Source organism: Vigna radiata, chromosome 7 (assembly GCF_000741045.1).
Source record: "Vigna radiata var. radiata cultivar VC1973A chromosome 7, Vradiata_ver6, whole genome shotgun sequence".
Classification (NCBI taxonomy): Eukaryota; Viridiplantae; Streptophyta; class Magnoliopsida; order Fabales; family Fabaceae; genus Vigna; species Vigna radiata.
The window spans coordinates 26,870,522-26,887,464 of record NC_028357.1 but is presented as its reverse complement, the minus strand read 5'-3'; the positions used below and the strand labels follow the sequence as shown (position 1 = coordinate 26,887,464).

Sequence of the window (16,943 nt, the reverse complement as noted above, 5' to 3'; positions counted from 1 at the left end):
AATAATATTTGTTACAAATTACAATTTCAAAATATATATAAATAAAACACTTAATTTTGATTAAGAGTGTTTGTTCCACCAACTATCTATCAATTACTTCTATACTAAATTAGTTAAAGTAGCTAATCATAGAAAAAAAATATATAAAAGTAAACTATCAAGTACATACGAAATAATCACTGTTTACAAAGGACAAGTTGAGAATAAACTCTTTTTTTTATCGGATTTTACATCTTTCAAATATAATTATCAAATTTGAGATCCCAAAGCATATTGAATGTACCACAATTATTTTTGTTTATGATATTACAATGTAGACTAGTTTGACTTAAAAAAAAAAGTTTCGTGACTTAAATTATATTTTGTTCTTAATAGATCTTGTAATAACATTCATAAAAGAAAAACCAAAAAATAAAACATAAATTTAATTTATATAAGAGATTCACATTACATCTAACTAAAAACTTATAGAAATGAGTTTATGAGTCTTGCTTTATATATATTGTTCAACTTTTCATTTTTAATGTAAGACTTAAATTAACTCTTGGATTTTGAATAGTTATAAAATATGTTATGAATTAATTATATACTTCTTCAACTAAGATACTTAGAATATGTTGTGAATATTAGTTAAAGAAGCACGACAAATTAATATGTTCATTAAAAGAAAAACTAAAATTACCAACAAAATGAAGTTTACTTAAACTAAAATTTAAAAATTAATAATTAAGTTGCTTGACTTGATTATTCTTCTTATACTAGTGTGTAACTTAATGAAACACGTGATTATCAAGAAATATCTCAAAAGTTTTCTTCACTGATTTAAATTGTACTTTTTCTTACTTTAAAAAAACTTTAATCTCTCATTTTTTTATTACAAAAAGTAGGTATAATTAACAAATTTTCTCTACTATAACTTGACCAAGTTTGACCAAATTTCATTCATAGACAATTTTAAAGATTTAATTTTTAAAAGTAAACTATAAAATGGTTTAATTCAGTTTATATTATAAATAATTTAATATTTTTAGTATACAATATAATTATTTTACAGTTCACTGTTTACTCATTCAAATACTCACCTATATAAGCTTCTACATTCTATATCTATTTTGTTTTAATTATTATAATAAATTGTTCTGGTTTCTTTAATTTCTACATTTAGGCATTGTAATCCACGACTTATTAGATATTAGTTAATTTAAAAAAAAAAATTAGAATCTTGATATTCAACGCATGCAATAGGCAAATTGAAAATTATGCCAAGACTTTCCTTTCCTACACATGCTCGTGACATACCAGAAATTTTCAAGCCGAGCATATATTCGTTAATTTTTATCCCAGTCATCATATAATATTAATCTATAATCATCACAAAACAACCACCTAAACATCAACTTAATGGAATTTGATGGACAAATCCCATTCATTGAACTATTCTGTGTCTTGCCTCGAAAATTCGTGCAAGAAAAAGACAAAACAAGTGGAGGAATTATTTTGTAACCAATATCTATGAAAGAACAGGTGACATAATAGATCATGACAATAGCAGTCCATCTAACATGCAGGTTCCTATTGCTTTCTACCAACGCCTTACATTTGTCCCTATAATTTCTTTTTAATAAATTGTGTTTTGTCACATAGAAAAAGCAAATATTTCTTCAAACATAAAATGTATATTTTAATTCATGTTTATTTCTTACTTTTAAATAATTGAATTTGAAATAGACAAGAAAATTATAATATTACAATGCATATAAATATACATTCTTAGAATGGAGAAGCATATGCTCGCAAACATCAATGAACTCGTGAAGGACTCGTCTTTCTCAGCAATTTTATCTTTTAATGCAGGTGATCATATGTATGAAAAAAAAGAAGAAGCTACCTTAATATGAAAACGTATTTTTTAATTTTCTAACCCTAGTGCATTATGAACTAAGTTGTGAGTGTACAAGACAAGTAGATTTTCTCTTCAAATCCATCTAGGAGGTTATACGAAACTTTATCATAAGTATTGTGATTTTTTTTTTATTCTTTTTATTTTCTTATTTGTGATATTTACTATATTTTATTTTGTTCATTAGTTACACACCTTCTATTTATTCTTTTATTCCCTTTTAATTTTTCCTCTAATCCAAACTCTGTTGAAACAATTTTTCAAGAACTAGGAAAACAAGATGAACAACAATGTAGACTTGATATATTCTTCTAAACGTGAATACATACTTTCCTAAAGCAATATTTCGTCCCTTATAAGAGTGAAGGGGATCACAAAATTCGTTTTTGAAATACAAAGAAGAAATACAATGATGATACTCACTTTTAATATAAAGAAGAATATGATTCTCAGGAATTGATTGAATTAATTTGCGTGTTAAGAGAATGACCGAAAAGTCTCACTAGTTTCCGCTTTCAATAGAGCACATAATCCCCTTTATATAGATATTGATCATGCATCTTTCAAATCCAAGAGATATCAAATTCTGATTAGTTATATTTCTTGATCGTAACTACTCTTCATGGATATATAATAACTTTTCTGATTAGTTGTATTTATTGAGTGTAACTTTTCATTAAAACTCTTCATTGTAACTCTTCATACATGGTGGTAAGTCTTTATGAATAATTATAACTCTTCTTCATGAATTTGAAAATTGTTTGTAATACTCTTAAATTCCAACACACTTGCCATCATTTGTTTTCTTTTTTTTTTTTGCATGTATGTTATTTGGAAATGATTGAATACCTCAATTTTTCAATTTGAGTTTGTGAATGGAAACGAAAATATATATTTATTCATTTTTATACTTATCCTCTCGTATTCATATTTGTTGATGTTTTAAATTATTAAAACGTTTTTACTTTATTAAATAATTTATGAAAATTATATTAGTTTTTCTTTAATCTTATTTTTCTAAAAGATATATATTTAATCATTTTTATAAAATTTTCCTTAAAAAGTAGGAGCAAGCATAAGGTATGTCTAAACATTAGAGAATGTTCATGAATGTCCCTAAGTGACGTTTTATGGTATTTATAGTATTTTCTGTATTGAATTGTTATTTTTAATTTTGGCAACAATCCTTTTACATGGAAGCTCTTCACCTACCTCTTTCTTCCACAACTGTCTAGTTGGTAGGTTAAACTAATGTACAACGTGGGCCAGAAAGAAAAAAAAAATTACACATAGGTCAAAGTGCAATTATATTTGTGACAATAATTAGTAGAAAGTAATTGGTTTAATAGGTTAGGATGATTAACATGAATCACGTATAAATTTATGAGTAGCAGTGTTTGGATGAAGACTCCAAAAAGGAAATAATAGGTTGGTTTGGTTAGAGGACTTTTTAAACTAGGAAGGCGCGGAAGTTGTGGAAAATATAAACATGGCATAATCTATTGCAAAATGGTCACTATCAGGAGCGACAAGAAAACGAAAATGATTCAGACTATAGCGACTCACTTTTTTTGTGCACACAGGGACACGGTCGTCAAGTGTTGTTTGTTAACATGTCAACATAATTAAAACTCAGAATCACACCACAGATATAATAATAATAATAATAATAATAAAAGAAAAGGGGGAAATCACGGTCGTAAATTACGTTTATGTGAATTGCAGTGAATAATGGAGGCAGAAGAAAAGGTGTTTGTGAAAAGAAAAGTAGTGGTAGAGAAAGAGAAGAGAAGAATAAAAGAAGATGAAAGATGAAAGATCAAAGATCCCTGAGCTGCCTAAGATTGACAGGAGATATGTATCTGTTGTCTCCGTCAAGTAGCTGCTTAGCGAGGATTAGGTTTGCAGCTTCGCTTGGGTGATAAGGATCCCAGAACACGTGCTTGTACCTATCACTGCACATACTCGAAGTAGGCCCACATGGAATTATCCCTGCGAATTGGCCCCCATTCCCGCAGCAAGCTCTACTTGCTGTTTTGAACCCTGCAAATTTTACTTTCTATATCATTTTTTCATTTCTTAAATAATAATAAAACTTTTTTCCAATCAAACCAATTATTTACCGTATTTCTTATAATTTTTTATAAGTTCAGAGACTAAATCGTAGACATTGGCAAGGACGAAGGTGGCACCGGGTAAGTTGTCGTTTAGCTCCGCAACCAAATCCTTCAATCGAGCATTGTATTGAAGCGCCAGTTTGTTGGCCAAATCCACACACTCATCTTCGTTAAGCTGATTTATGGTCTTCTGGTAAGGTATGCATCCTATTGGCCCAACGTTTCCTATCACGAACTTTCGAGCGTCCATTTTGTACAGTCTCTGCCATTCAATTCAATTCAATTCAATTCAATTTACAATTAATTTTCTTATCAATCTCGATTTTGCATTTCGTCTTGTTACCGTGAGTTGGGCCCTGAAATGAGTAATCATGTCATCTATGAAAGAATCTGGACTTTGAGAAATTCTGGCTCCGATGGAGAGAACTGGGAGAAGGTAATTGTTGAGAAAATCATTGGCCCCAACTGTGATAGAGAAAATGGATTTCTTCCTTATGTACTCTTTCGCTTTTGATTCACCCAGCAGTTTGTCAATTTCTTTTCTTGTTATGCTGAAGTAATCTATTTGAACATCCATTCCTATTCTATTCACCTGAAAATTAAATTATTCCTTATTACACAGAATGATTGAGACTATGTAGACAGAAAAATAAATAAATACTGACAAATATCCTTCCAGTGGCATTCATTATCCCTCCCCCTCCCGAAGCATAGTTCACTCCACTCAGTATGGTTTTCCCTGTTGCATTTGGTGCTAAAAATGGTACAGCATAATTTGGTTGTCCCAATTCCTCTCCTGAAAAATATTAAAATATTAACAGGTTTTTTCAATATTATTCAAAATTGAAAATGTTAGTTGGTAGGTGAGAAAGAAGGCAAAATTACCAACTATATCACCAATGGTTCTTCCGTTGGTGTAGCGGCCGGTGGGGTTTCCCCCAGAGGCCTTGAAATCAATTCCGTTGGGAGGGATGTTTGCCTTAGAAAGAGTTGACAAATAGTTATTGTTTCCAGCATCAACCAATGAATCTCCAAAGATGAAAGAGGCTCCTAAAGCGTTTTTCTGACCATCTACCCTTCCATAAAAGCTAATGTTCACTAGAAAAACCACAAGCACCAACATGTCATAACAATGGAAAGCCATGGCTGCAACTGAAAACCTCTGCCAAGAGCCTTATAAGGACCACTTTTTTCCCCTTCCCGTGAGAAAACTTGTCATCATGTTTTAATGAAGTTAAATTTGGTTTGACCCTTTTTTTTCTATTAAAAATAAGATTCCAAAGATTTTCATGCGGTTGGTCATCAACATCTGTGCATATTTCTCACCCTGCTGTTGAATTGATCAATTAAAGATTTTGATTTTGTAGCACAAAGTCAGAGGGTGCCTAGTTTCATCCACGATGACCTATTCAACAAAGACTATTAATTACAGAAGACATTAAAACCAACCCTTAACTCCTAATTTCGTGTTATTGGAAAGTAATACAACAGTCCATCTGCACTCAACAACTCAAGAAAACCAGGTTTTCCCTTTTCTTTATCCTTCCAAACATTTGAAATTTTATTCTATTTTTGAAAGTTTGTGAACAATCCTTTTGGGGCTAATAACAAGGCCCAAAGCTAAGAAGAGGTTCTCATCACAAATGGGCCAAGAAAAATATTAAAAGTAGTAGAAAGAAACAGTAAATCTTAAACTTAAATGATGAGAAAGATGAGTATAACTTAAATAGTTTGTAATGGATAAGGAACAATATTGTTAGTTGGGAAGTCTTTCAAGTAGATAGGTGTTTTACGTGGTCGAGAACAACGTCTTAAATCATCAGAAATGTCATTAACAGGAACATCAGTTTGATTAAAATTGGTGGAAACAGTAGTAGCAAAGAGGATATTGGTGTTAGTAGTAGAATTACCATGTAAAGTGAAAGAATGAGAAATAGTTAAAGATGTGAAAAAATCATCAAAGTTATGATTATAACGGGTTGGCACAGGAAGAGATAAACAGTTATCAGTTTTCTGAATGCTAAGAAAATATGTGTTCATAAAAAACCACATTACGAGATATATTAATACAATAGTTTTTGAGATTTAAAAAGTGATAACTTTAAAACCTAGGAAAATACTATGGACAGCACGATCATAAAATTTATTTCGTTGTATGAAGCACAAGAAAAGGTTGTTTAAAGAAAAAAAAAATCCGAACAAAACACGGCAGAACTCTTCATTTTAACATAATGTCTTTGGCAAGAAATTATGGAATGGAGATATGACATTGTGGAAATGTTTTATTAGATTAATTAATGATGTTAACGTCGATGCTCGTAGTACCCATAATGCTTATCTATCTATACATGTTTGTTTTGGTCGTATAAGTAAAACACAATGTAGACCATTTCGACTGTGCTGCTGAATCACAATGCATGTCTTTTTAAATAGGGTTCCGTTATTTTGACACCTAATTTTTGACATATATTTGACACTGTCAAGTGTTAACGTTCAATTGGGTAGTTTGTATTGTTTTTTTTTTTTTTAATTTTGGCCTGCAAAATGAAAAGGGTTTCAGACAATTTGGGTTCCAATTCTACCCTTGGCCTGTTTCATTAGTTTTGTGTGATAGATTTCGTTCTCTCTCACATTTTCTCCTTTGCCTTCGTCCTCTTCCTTGCGGTCTGCGGTTCTACCGGCGTTTTCGTGCTCTCCAGTGCCTTCTTGTTACATATCCTGTTGTCTCAGTTTTGCTGAAATGGCAAGTTCCAGAATGGACCTTCGTTGGACCAAGGTAAATGCCTTCTCCCGTTGTAGGTTTTGGTATTGGGTTTTAGGTTTGGGTATTGGGATCCTTGTCGTTTCTTGCACACGTTATGGGTTTTTGTTATTTGTTTTGGTGTTTTCATTTGAGTTATTTTCTTTTGGGCAGTTGACCGTGCGTCATTCATTTTCAACTATGTATGTTTGCACTCTCAACGAACGGTTGACAGAGGAGCAACGGGAACTCATTTCGAAGACTCCATTTGCTTGGCTCAAGATGCAATGTCGCCAAATGCACCGGGTGGAATGTCCAACAACCAATCACAGCTGAAGACTTATGTTAGGATTGGTTCAAGAAGGCGTTTTAAGAGCCAAACACTTGGGACATCATACACTGAAAATGTAGTAGTTAGAAAGAAAAATGACTAATTATTGTATTAGACTTGAGTGTTAGGACAAGAAAAAGATGTTGTAATTAAACCTATTTGGTTCAATATATAGAACATCCATGTTTGGTTCAATACATTTATGTAATTGGAAATAAAATGTGTCTTTTATTAAAGTGCTTTATAATTTGATTTCCAAGTGATAATGTTTGTGGAAAAAAATGAATTAATGGTTGTGATTTGATGAATATAGTTGAATTGGTGAAGATAATGGTGGTAAAGTGTGCAATGTAATCGTTTACAATGACCCTGTAAACGAGTGCTACTCAGGTTATAGACAACTTGTTTAACACCCAAAATCACTCGTGGTCCCCCCACGTTACCACATGTGGTTCCTTCAGTACAACAGGATGTCCAAAACAGGAATATGGTTCGCGTAATCGATTACAAGCCTATTGTAATCGATTACAACAGTGTTTTTTGTGGCAGATTTCACTGAACTTCACCAAGGTTCGTGTCATCACTGTGGGTGGACCCCTCCTACATCATGGGGTTTCCCAAGCATCACATCCAACCCTAGACTCACACTTATACCAAAACCAAGTCAAGTTATCTTAAAAAACACCCAAAATCACCCGTGGTCCCCCACGTTACCACAGGTAGTTCCTTCAATACAACAGAATGTCCAAAACGGGAATATGGCTTGCGTAATCGATTACAAGCCTCTTGTAAACGATTACAAGAGTGTTTTATGTGGCAGATTTCACTGAACTTCACCAAGGTTCATGTCATCACCTTGGGTGGACCCCTTTTATATCATGGGGTTTCCCAAGCATCACATCCAACCCTACACTCACACTTATACCAAAAACCAGTCAAGTTGTCTTCAAAAACATCCAAAATCCCTATGGTCCCCCACGTTACCACAGGTGGTTCCTTCAGTGCAACAGGATGTCCAAAACAGAAAAAAGGCTCGCGTAAACGATTATCAACCTCTTGTAAACGACTACAAGGGTTTTTTTTGCTGCACAAATTGCAGTACTTGGCCTTAATTGCTATGGAACTTTCATACATTGCACATAACAAAAACTTGGACATTAATCATCAATCAACAATCATTTCTACATTGCACATAAGCAATCTTGAAATCAATCATCTTATTGCAATAACAATTTGTACAATGTCTTCAAAAGTATAAAACAATTTTATTCCAATAAGAAGTTGTACAATGTCTTCATATATATAAAATGAAAAGTACATATATATAAAATGAAAAGTACACTGACTTCATATAAAAAGTACATTGTCATGACAACTATCTTATCAAAACAAACTAAACTACACTACATTTTTACACTGGACAACTATCCTACAACAATCCATAGACCTCTAGCGCATCCAGTAGTCTTATGTTCTCGTCGTCCAGGATCCATTCATGTACATATCGCTTTCTGATTGCAAGCAATTCCTCTTGAAATGAAAATATTGTACTTATCATATCAACCAAATCATCAAAAAATAATGAAAATAGTGTACTTGTCATATTCTCCCAATCAAAAAATAATGAAAAGATTGTTATTACTAACCAAAAAAATGCAACTAAGTAAAAGACCAAAACTTTAACTTACCTTTGGGATTTTGAAAGCCATTATAACTGCACAAAAAATGAAAACACGAAAGAGACCAAAAAATCAATGGTGACTTAGGGTTCACAAAACACAAAATGAATAAATAATGCCAAAGAGAACAATGTGAGAAGGGGACGAAATGATACAGAAAGAGAACCCATACAATGCGAGAAGGGGACGAAATGACAAAACACACACACAACGCCAAAGCCACCCAAAAAGGGGATAGAGGAAATAAAGTTTACCTTGCGAAAAATAGCTTTTTTCGGGTTGAGATGAAACTAACGGTACAACGGAGAAACCAAAGGATTGTAAAGATGAAGCAACCGGAAATGGAAAGAGTGATGGGAGACAAGAAGCTTCAGAAACAAAGTGAAAGAGAAGAAAAAGGAACCGCCAAACAAAATTTCATATCCTTGGAATTCCTATTCTACCCTCGTCAGTTTTTAAAAAACTCATTTCCATTTAAAAGAAAAAAACCAATAGAAATTTGACACCTGGTCGGTGTAAAAAAGAAACATTTTTGTTTCAAATATCAATGAATCCACGTCTTAATTTGTTTTTGCCAAAAATTTCCTTTCAATATATATATATATATATATATATATATATATATATATATATATATATATATATATATATATATATATATATCATGCTTAACAAACAAATTATTTGGTTTTTTTGCCCAGGATTTGAAGAGTTCATCATTCAGGCCCTCTTACTCAATTCTTTCAGTTTAGGATTTTACTTGCTGTTATTTCAATTTAGTATAAAAGCCTATTTTCTTTTACAAGATATTACTTTTAAATAATTATCAATAATGTGAATTTTTAATTTGATAGATAGTGTTTTATATAAAGTGCAAATTATGTCTCAAATATCACAAATTTTAATAGGGTCGGGGTTGATTACAAGCGAATTATCTTGGCAAAACTCTGAGTTGATTAGAATAAAGATAAAAATGCTCTTAATTTTTCCAAAAACACTCCTACAGTGATAGTTAATATTTATGCACTTTTGTGGTCGGTGATTTTATGTGATATGTGCATTGGAATATGAAAAAAATATCTTCTTATCACAAGCAATCATACATGTACGGATCTTATTTGAACATATAGGCAAATGATCATTTTACTTAATTTATTAATAATTTATTTATATTATTATATTTTTTCGATAATATTGATTGTCAGGTTTTTGTTTCGTTGAAATTACAATAGAAAGAATTTATTTGACACGGAAAAAAATGTGAATTGATAAGAAATGAATAATAGATTAATAACAATTAACTTACATTACATCATGTAAAAATAGTATTATCCAAAAAAATCATTTTCTACTTTTTCGCCTTAAAATTCCTACGTGACATGTTACCCGCTAAAGAAAGTATCTATTGATGATTGATGAATGATTGAAAACAAAACAAGAAAGTTTTAATCTTTGGGTCCATACAAAGCACATACGTTAGGAATAGGAAGGTTTCCATGGCATTGAGGATGATGATGATGATGATCCAAATGAAAAAGGCCCAATAATGTTAATATTGTATGAAGTGTGAGGACTAGTTATTAGCTTCCAAAACGTAGAATAGAGACACACGCGTGCAACCAAAAAGAAACGATACAGGCCCGTTTCAACCTAACTTGGACCTGGGCCCATTATCCCATCAATGCATACAACCAATCTTTACTTTACCACAAAAATACTATTTCTACCTGTTTACCACAAAAATACTATTCAGATTAAAATCAAGTATCCCTAAGTCAAAAAACGCAATGATTATATTTACAAAAAAAAAAAATCAATGCATGAATTGATTTACATTTATTTATAATCATAAAAATTGATGATCTTAATGACATTAGGTTAATCATTTCAAAAATACATATTTGTGAATTAAAAAAAATCACAGTTAGTAGTAGGAAAGACAAATCAAGGTTGGTTTAATGAGTATTTTCAACACAAAAAAAGTGGAGAGATAATTTACATCTATAATATAACATAATGATAGTAAATAATCATGAAATATATTTTTATAAAATATGAATGAAAATAGGTTAGATTATCTAAATGAAAAATATTATTTAATACACATAAATTTTTTATATTTATTTGAATTTTTTTTATTTTTTACTTTCTTCTTTTTTGAAAAAAATAAAAATTTATACTTTTATGATTATTTTATCTTTGGGGATCAAATGAATATAAAAGTGTGTCATGATATCATTATTTTATAATATGAAATAGATATTTTAAAAGAACGTGTGAAGTTTGAGGTTTTATCAAAGTGTGTTTGATTAAAAAGGTAAGTAGTTTAAGTAAAAGATAGTGATGAATCCAGAAATGAGGAATTGATAGCATGGTTTGAATGTAGCGAGGAAGAGAGTTTGAGATGATAGAAAAGTGAAAATGATTGTTGATTTTGAGTAGTGAATGGGAAAAAGTTAGAATGGTGGAAGTCTAAAGCATTTGATTGTAGCTTGGTATAGATGGAGAGCACACTAACGGAAGTGTAGCTAAGTGAGGCCCCATCATCCCACTCAACCATTTGAAGTCTCTCAGACATATGCAAAGGTTTCTCTTTCTTTACCATATTTTTTTCAGAAAGTGGGGTTGCTCTGTCGGATGGAGTGGTTGTGTTCTTGAGTGCATTTTTGTAGTCTCACACATTCACAGTTCACAGTTCACAATTCTTTGTCTCTGCTTTCATTGTTTCTATCTGTTCTAACCATTTCATGAAAAAAGATTCTCGTTGGAATGATGCATTATTCATCTTTCATGTATCGTTTTGACCACTGCTAAATATAACTTGGTCGACCGCTGATGAGACTATGATCATGTTTCCATTCAAAACTGCCCACCAAATAATACCAATTATTGTCTGTAGTAATGCACGTGATGTCCATATCCATTAAAGCTCATCAAACCAATATACCCTCATCATGCTTTTCTATCCCTTTTTCTTAAAAACCTATCATTTTACCCCTTTTCAGATCCAATCAAGTTCAAAATATTTTTGTCAAATTTCATCATATTCATTACATAAATGCCTTTATTTTATTTTCAAAGTTATATTGATATAATGAATGCAAATAGTTCAAACGATCTGAAAAAAGTGACATAAAAATATATTTGTGATGACCAATGCTTGAAGAAGTTGCATTCAGACATGAAATCAAACAATAGTTTTATACTATTAATTACAATCATTAGGAAATAATTAATTAAGTAACATAGATATTATTCTTTAATCAATAAAATTGGTCATTGTTGATAAAAGTTGATTTTTATTAGTTTAAGGAGTTCAAACATGTGTGATATTTTATAGAAGATTGATGAAAAGGTTAAAATTGAAAAACATGCATAAGAAAATTGCTTAGCGGCATTAAAAACAAATTCTAGAGGACCACATTAGATAAGTTGGGTCAAAGAAGAGTTAAGGATAATTGTCATAGAATTGACCTACCCTATAACTTTTCTTCATCACTCATTTGACAAGGAAAAGAAGAATGCTTTATTCTTGAAGGATACAACTGCTAACTCATTGGTCAATTTGTTCCTCGAATCCAATAAAAATAGAAAGTAAATATAATGTAGTCAACAGACCCTTTTTCTTTATCAATTTAACTTCTAGGGCTTTGTGCATTATCATTCATAATGGAATCCTAGAGAGGAAGTGAAGTGGTTGGTTTACGACTTTTTTAAAGTAATTAGGGTTTTTTTTTACATTAAAGTAAATTAAGGTTGTGTTTATATTTGGTGTAGACGGTATAGAGTTCAATATCGAAAAGAACAACAAAGTTTCGTCAGATTTCCATTCTTAAGAAAAAACAAAATCCACCGGCAAAAATACAATTTGAGAAACAATATTTAGATAACAGGTTCACAAAAAGTTTGTAAGATCCTAATCCTATCATTTTTTTGTTATATTATCTCATTGAATGACATTTTATGTTTCCTACCTAAGATATTATTTTTCTGAATAAGTTTTTAGAAACTCAAGTTACAAGTTCTAAATTAAGTAAAAATAAAAAATTAAGTGGTATATAAAAAACTAAGACACACAAACATTATGTTTTAAGATTTTATATTATTAGTGGTGTTAAACTTTTTATATAAACAATTCATATTTAATAAGTCATGATCTTGTCGGTCTATCCTGGTATTATTATATTATATTTAATGATTTGTTTTAATGTCTTGACAAATATTTTTTCATTGGAGTAAAACGTAATCGATCAAAAATTCAAATATGATTAAAAGTTTCTCATGTAGTAGAAATAAAAAAGTTGAGTAATATATAAGAAAACAAAACTTACAAACATTAAACATTTATGTTAGAAGTTGTCTTATATCTCGAGAAAAACAGGGAGAGACACAGTTTGATTTGCTAAGTTCAAGGAAGTTAGAAATTAGCAAAGGTTGAATGAGCATTTGGATCAAGTGGCAATTGGTAATACCAAAATGTTTGTGAACATTCCTGGACACATGAGAAACCAAAAAGGCAAAAGTAAATGGAATTCAGTACGATGGAAACTTACAAAACCATAAGAACCCAAGAGTTGTATAAGGAGATTTGGAACTTGCTCATATGAATATTGTTTACATGGAAGCGTGTGTTATTATCATTCATCTTTGACGCAAGAATTCATTACTTGAGTCCTGAATGGGTAGACTAACATACTCGTCCATGTTTGATAAGCTACAGCTAGTTAGCTTTAAAGGAAAACACAATGATTTCATGCATATTTAAAGGGATGATTTTGTTCTAATTATTAGGGTAATGACGAAAGAATTGTTGGGACAAACTTAAATTTTAGAGATTTATTATTTTATTAGTTTTGGATATAATAATATTAGGTTTGATTTGATAGAGATAAAATGGGGATGAGTAGTTATGATTTTCTGTTTATGTAAGTAGAATATTATTTTATGATAGAATAAGCATATTTTGTTGATATTTTATTATCAGTTTTTATTATTTGTACTTGGCTCAAAGCCCGATTTGTACCTATTTAAAGGTTATCAAGGTTTAATGAAAATCCCCCAATGAATTGAAGAGTAAAATCATTTGTGTGGGTTACCAATATTTGAGTGTGTGGGTGAAATTTTCCCAACAAGAAGAAGAAGAAGAACTACAACATATGCTTAATTATATAGTGTTTCGGTTATGAGGTAGGGATTACAACCAAAACACTTCTTTACACTTTTCTCTAAACCTCTTGAAGTCATTTTCCATTTTAGTTACAAAGTTTTTTCAAATCCTTAATACTCTGTCTCCAAACCATAGGGGACGTACCTGCCAAAAGTACTTACTATTATGATTGTTTAGTTAGCATAATAAAATATCAAATTCGCAATAAATGCAATTAAGTACCTTCTTATCTCAAATTCCTATTTATAGGTTTTGAGATGAGCTTATAATTAGAATAGATTTAATCATGGTCTAATACTTGCTAAGCATATAATTTTACCTGTAAACTTGATTATAAGTGATATTTAAGGTTTTTAAGTGTTCATGATCATTTGGTCATCCTTGACGTCTGGTTGAATGCTCGCTTCATTCAAATCCTAATGTGTTCGTTGTTTTAAACTATTCGATCGACATATAATGTCAAATCTGTATATAATTATCTCACTAAAAGAGATTTGGGAATTCAACAACACCAAAAGTGTTTTTAACTTAATTAATGTGGATTTGTAAGGTACCATCAAAATTTCGTGTTTTCCGTTGGCAATAGGTTGGCTACAAAGGACAATTTGTATAGAGAGAAGATTTTGGAATCATGGTCTCAACTCTTATGTCAATAGGAGGAAGAATCAATGCAACACTTCTTTTTTTTTACGAAACATCATACAAGGTATGGAAAACAGGTTATAGATGGCTGAATTTGAGTGATGTCATATCCTCTTTTCCAAGTATGCATTTCTATAAACATAACTTTGGCATGAACATGTTTCAAAAATAAAGTGACATTTTTGTGGTTTGCGATAGTCTAAATATGGAAGGAAAGGAACACGCATGTGTCATGGAAAAATCTTTAATGTTAATATAATTATTTGCCAGGTTAAACTAGGTTGTTTGTTGTGGACAAGTCCTATTGTGGGAATCCATTCCAATGGTTGTTTCCTAAGATAAAGATACGAATTGACCAGACGAAAAGAAATAAAAACTCAAAATGTAGCATGTTATGAATAGTTTAAGGATAATGAAGGAATTATAACTGTTGTTTAATTATGCAGTAATAGGTAAACATTTTTTTGCTCCAATAGTACAAGAATATAATTAATGGTGTAGATCTAGGAATGGAGAAATTTTATACAAGTTTTGCTTTTTTTTTGGCCTTTTTTTGGAAGTAAATTTATTCTTTTTTATAAATTTATTCTTCAACTTTTTATTTAATTTAACTTAAGATACTCAAATAATATCTTATTGCTTACCCTTCTTCTTTCTCTTATGAAGTTTTCATCCCACACGGATATTTGTAACTATTTATTTTACAAAAGTAAGTCATTACAAAAATGATAAAAATAGCTACACAAATATTTGTAACTTCCATTATTTATTTTATAAAAACAAGTCATTACAAAAATAATAAAAATAATTTGAATCTTAAGTCGGTTAAAATAACATGTTAAAATCAATTATTAGATTTGAAGTATTGGATGTTTTAAAATATGATGTTTTGTTGTGATTTTATCTTTAAAAAGGATGTCGGATGATTGAATGAGAAAATTATATTTATATTGACATTAACATTAATTCTAAATGATATGAAAGTATTGAACATATCAAAAAAAGTTTTTCGATAACAAAGATTCAACTTTGAAATTACTTTTCAATTTTTTCAATTGAAGACTATAAGAAGAAATTGTATTTAGAATCTTGTTTTTGTTTCATGACATTAATATTCTTATTTCAAATCCGTTAAGATGGCATAATTGAGTTTAATCACAACTTCCAAAATTTAACTATTTTAAAATATTAACATAAAACAAAATAAAATACTTTTATTTTATAAAAAGTAACTAGGTTTGCAATTTACTTGTGGTGCAACATAAGGTTTTTTTTTTAATATTATTCCAAATATCGATATAGTATAGTTAATGGACTGAATAATAAAATACCAACTGCACCAATTTGACATATTTGTTGGATACTGTAATTTGTTAGAATAAAGAGGTTTTCCTACTTGTCATTGCTTACTCGCGCAGAAAAAGTAGTACTCCCAAAATTTCTTTTTTCTTTTTCACTTTGATTTCGTATAATATAAAATGAAATTTATATGATGTATTGTAAATTTAATATGACCGTTTAAATAATATAGTATGATTCGATAATCAATTTCCATTCATCTTTCGCCCTTTCCTCGATTTTAGTTTAATAATCAATTTTGTTTACATTTATTTATCATATTTTAATGAAACCCTCTTTCAATAATACCTTTAAGTGTATAGATTGGATTTATCGAAATAAAAGACGTAAAATTATACCAGATTGGGTGGTCAGAAAAACAAGATTTTTAAAATAGGAGACCAAATATCTTTATTTAAAATTAAAAAATAAAATGTATGAATGAAGGGTGGAGAAAAACTTAATCAATTGTTTTTTTTAAAAAAAAAAATCTGTATAACTTTTAAAATTCTAAAGTCTCTTTTAAGCATGACAACCTAACATATTACGATTTCATAATAACCTTTTTTTTAACATGATAATTAATAAATTTAATAGCATTTATGAAATTAAGTAATTTTTTAATGATTATAAAATGATTAAAATCCACATACGACATAGAAGTGAAATAAAATATGTTGCATTATAAGCACTCAAGTAGCTATCCTAGCAACATCCCTACATGTCATTATAGTTTACAATGATTTAAGCCTTTCATTGAAACATTACAAATATTTCACCCATTCCCATAAAAATAAAATCATATCTCTTCTTTTTCATGCATGTCCATTGGACCTCACAAAAGCTAATCACAAATAAAAAAGTAAAGTGCCCAAACTTTTACATTTTGTCATTACTATATTTGCTTTATTTATATCCAAAATTTTTCATTAACATATACAATGTCTTTCCAATGGTTAAATTAGGAAAAACAATTTACTTTTTTATTTTTTTTCCCTCCTTCAAACCTTCCCCAAACAAAAAAGTTAC

The 16,943-nt window shown here is 30.1% G+C and overlaps 1 protein-coding gene and 1 long non-coding RNA gene across 3 annotated transcripts; one reads left to right on the top strand and one right to left on the bottom strand.

The window, feature by feature from the left end:
• Window positions 1-3,339: 3,339 nt before the first annotated feature.
• On the bottom strand, window positions 3,340-5,352 carry LOC106767103 (GDSL esterase/lipase At2g23540). Its single transcript, XM_014651930.2, has 5 exons — window positions 4,903-5,352; window positions 4,683-4,813; window positions 4,361-4,609; window positions 4,024-4,279; window positions 3,340-3,943 (listed from the first exon to the last, which is right to left on the bottom strand). Exons 1-5 carry the CDS (start codon window positions 5,159-5,161, stop codon window positions 3,720-3,722), a joined length of 1,119 nt encoding a protein of 372 aa, XP_014507416.1. The 5' UTR covers window positions 5,162-5,352; the 3' UTR covers window positions 3,340-3,719.
• On the top strand, window positions 4,101-7,367 carry LOC111242050. Of its 2 annotated transcripts, XR_002668551.1 has the most exons (4): window positions 4,107-4,215; window positions 5,385-5,540; window positions 6,717-6,793; window positions 6,932-7,367. It is a non-coding gene; the product is annotated as an uncharacterized LOC111242050 (long non-coding RNA). The 2 variants fall into 2 exon arrangements; XR_002668550.1 differs by lacking the exon at window positions 5,385-5,540 and having other exon boundaries at window positions 4,101-4,215; window positions 6,932-7,358.
• The last annotated feature ends 9,576 nt before the right edge of the window (window positions 7,368-16,943 follow it).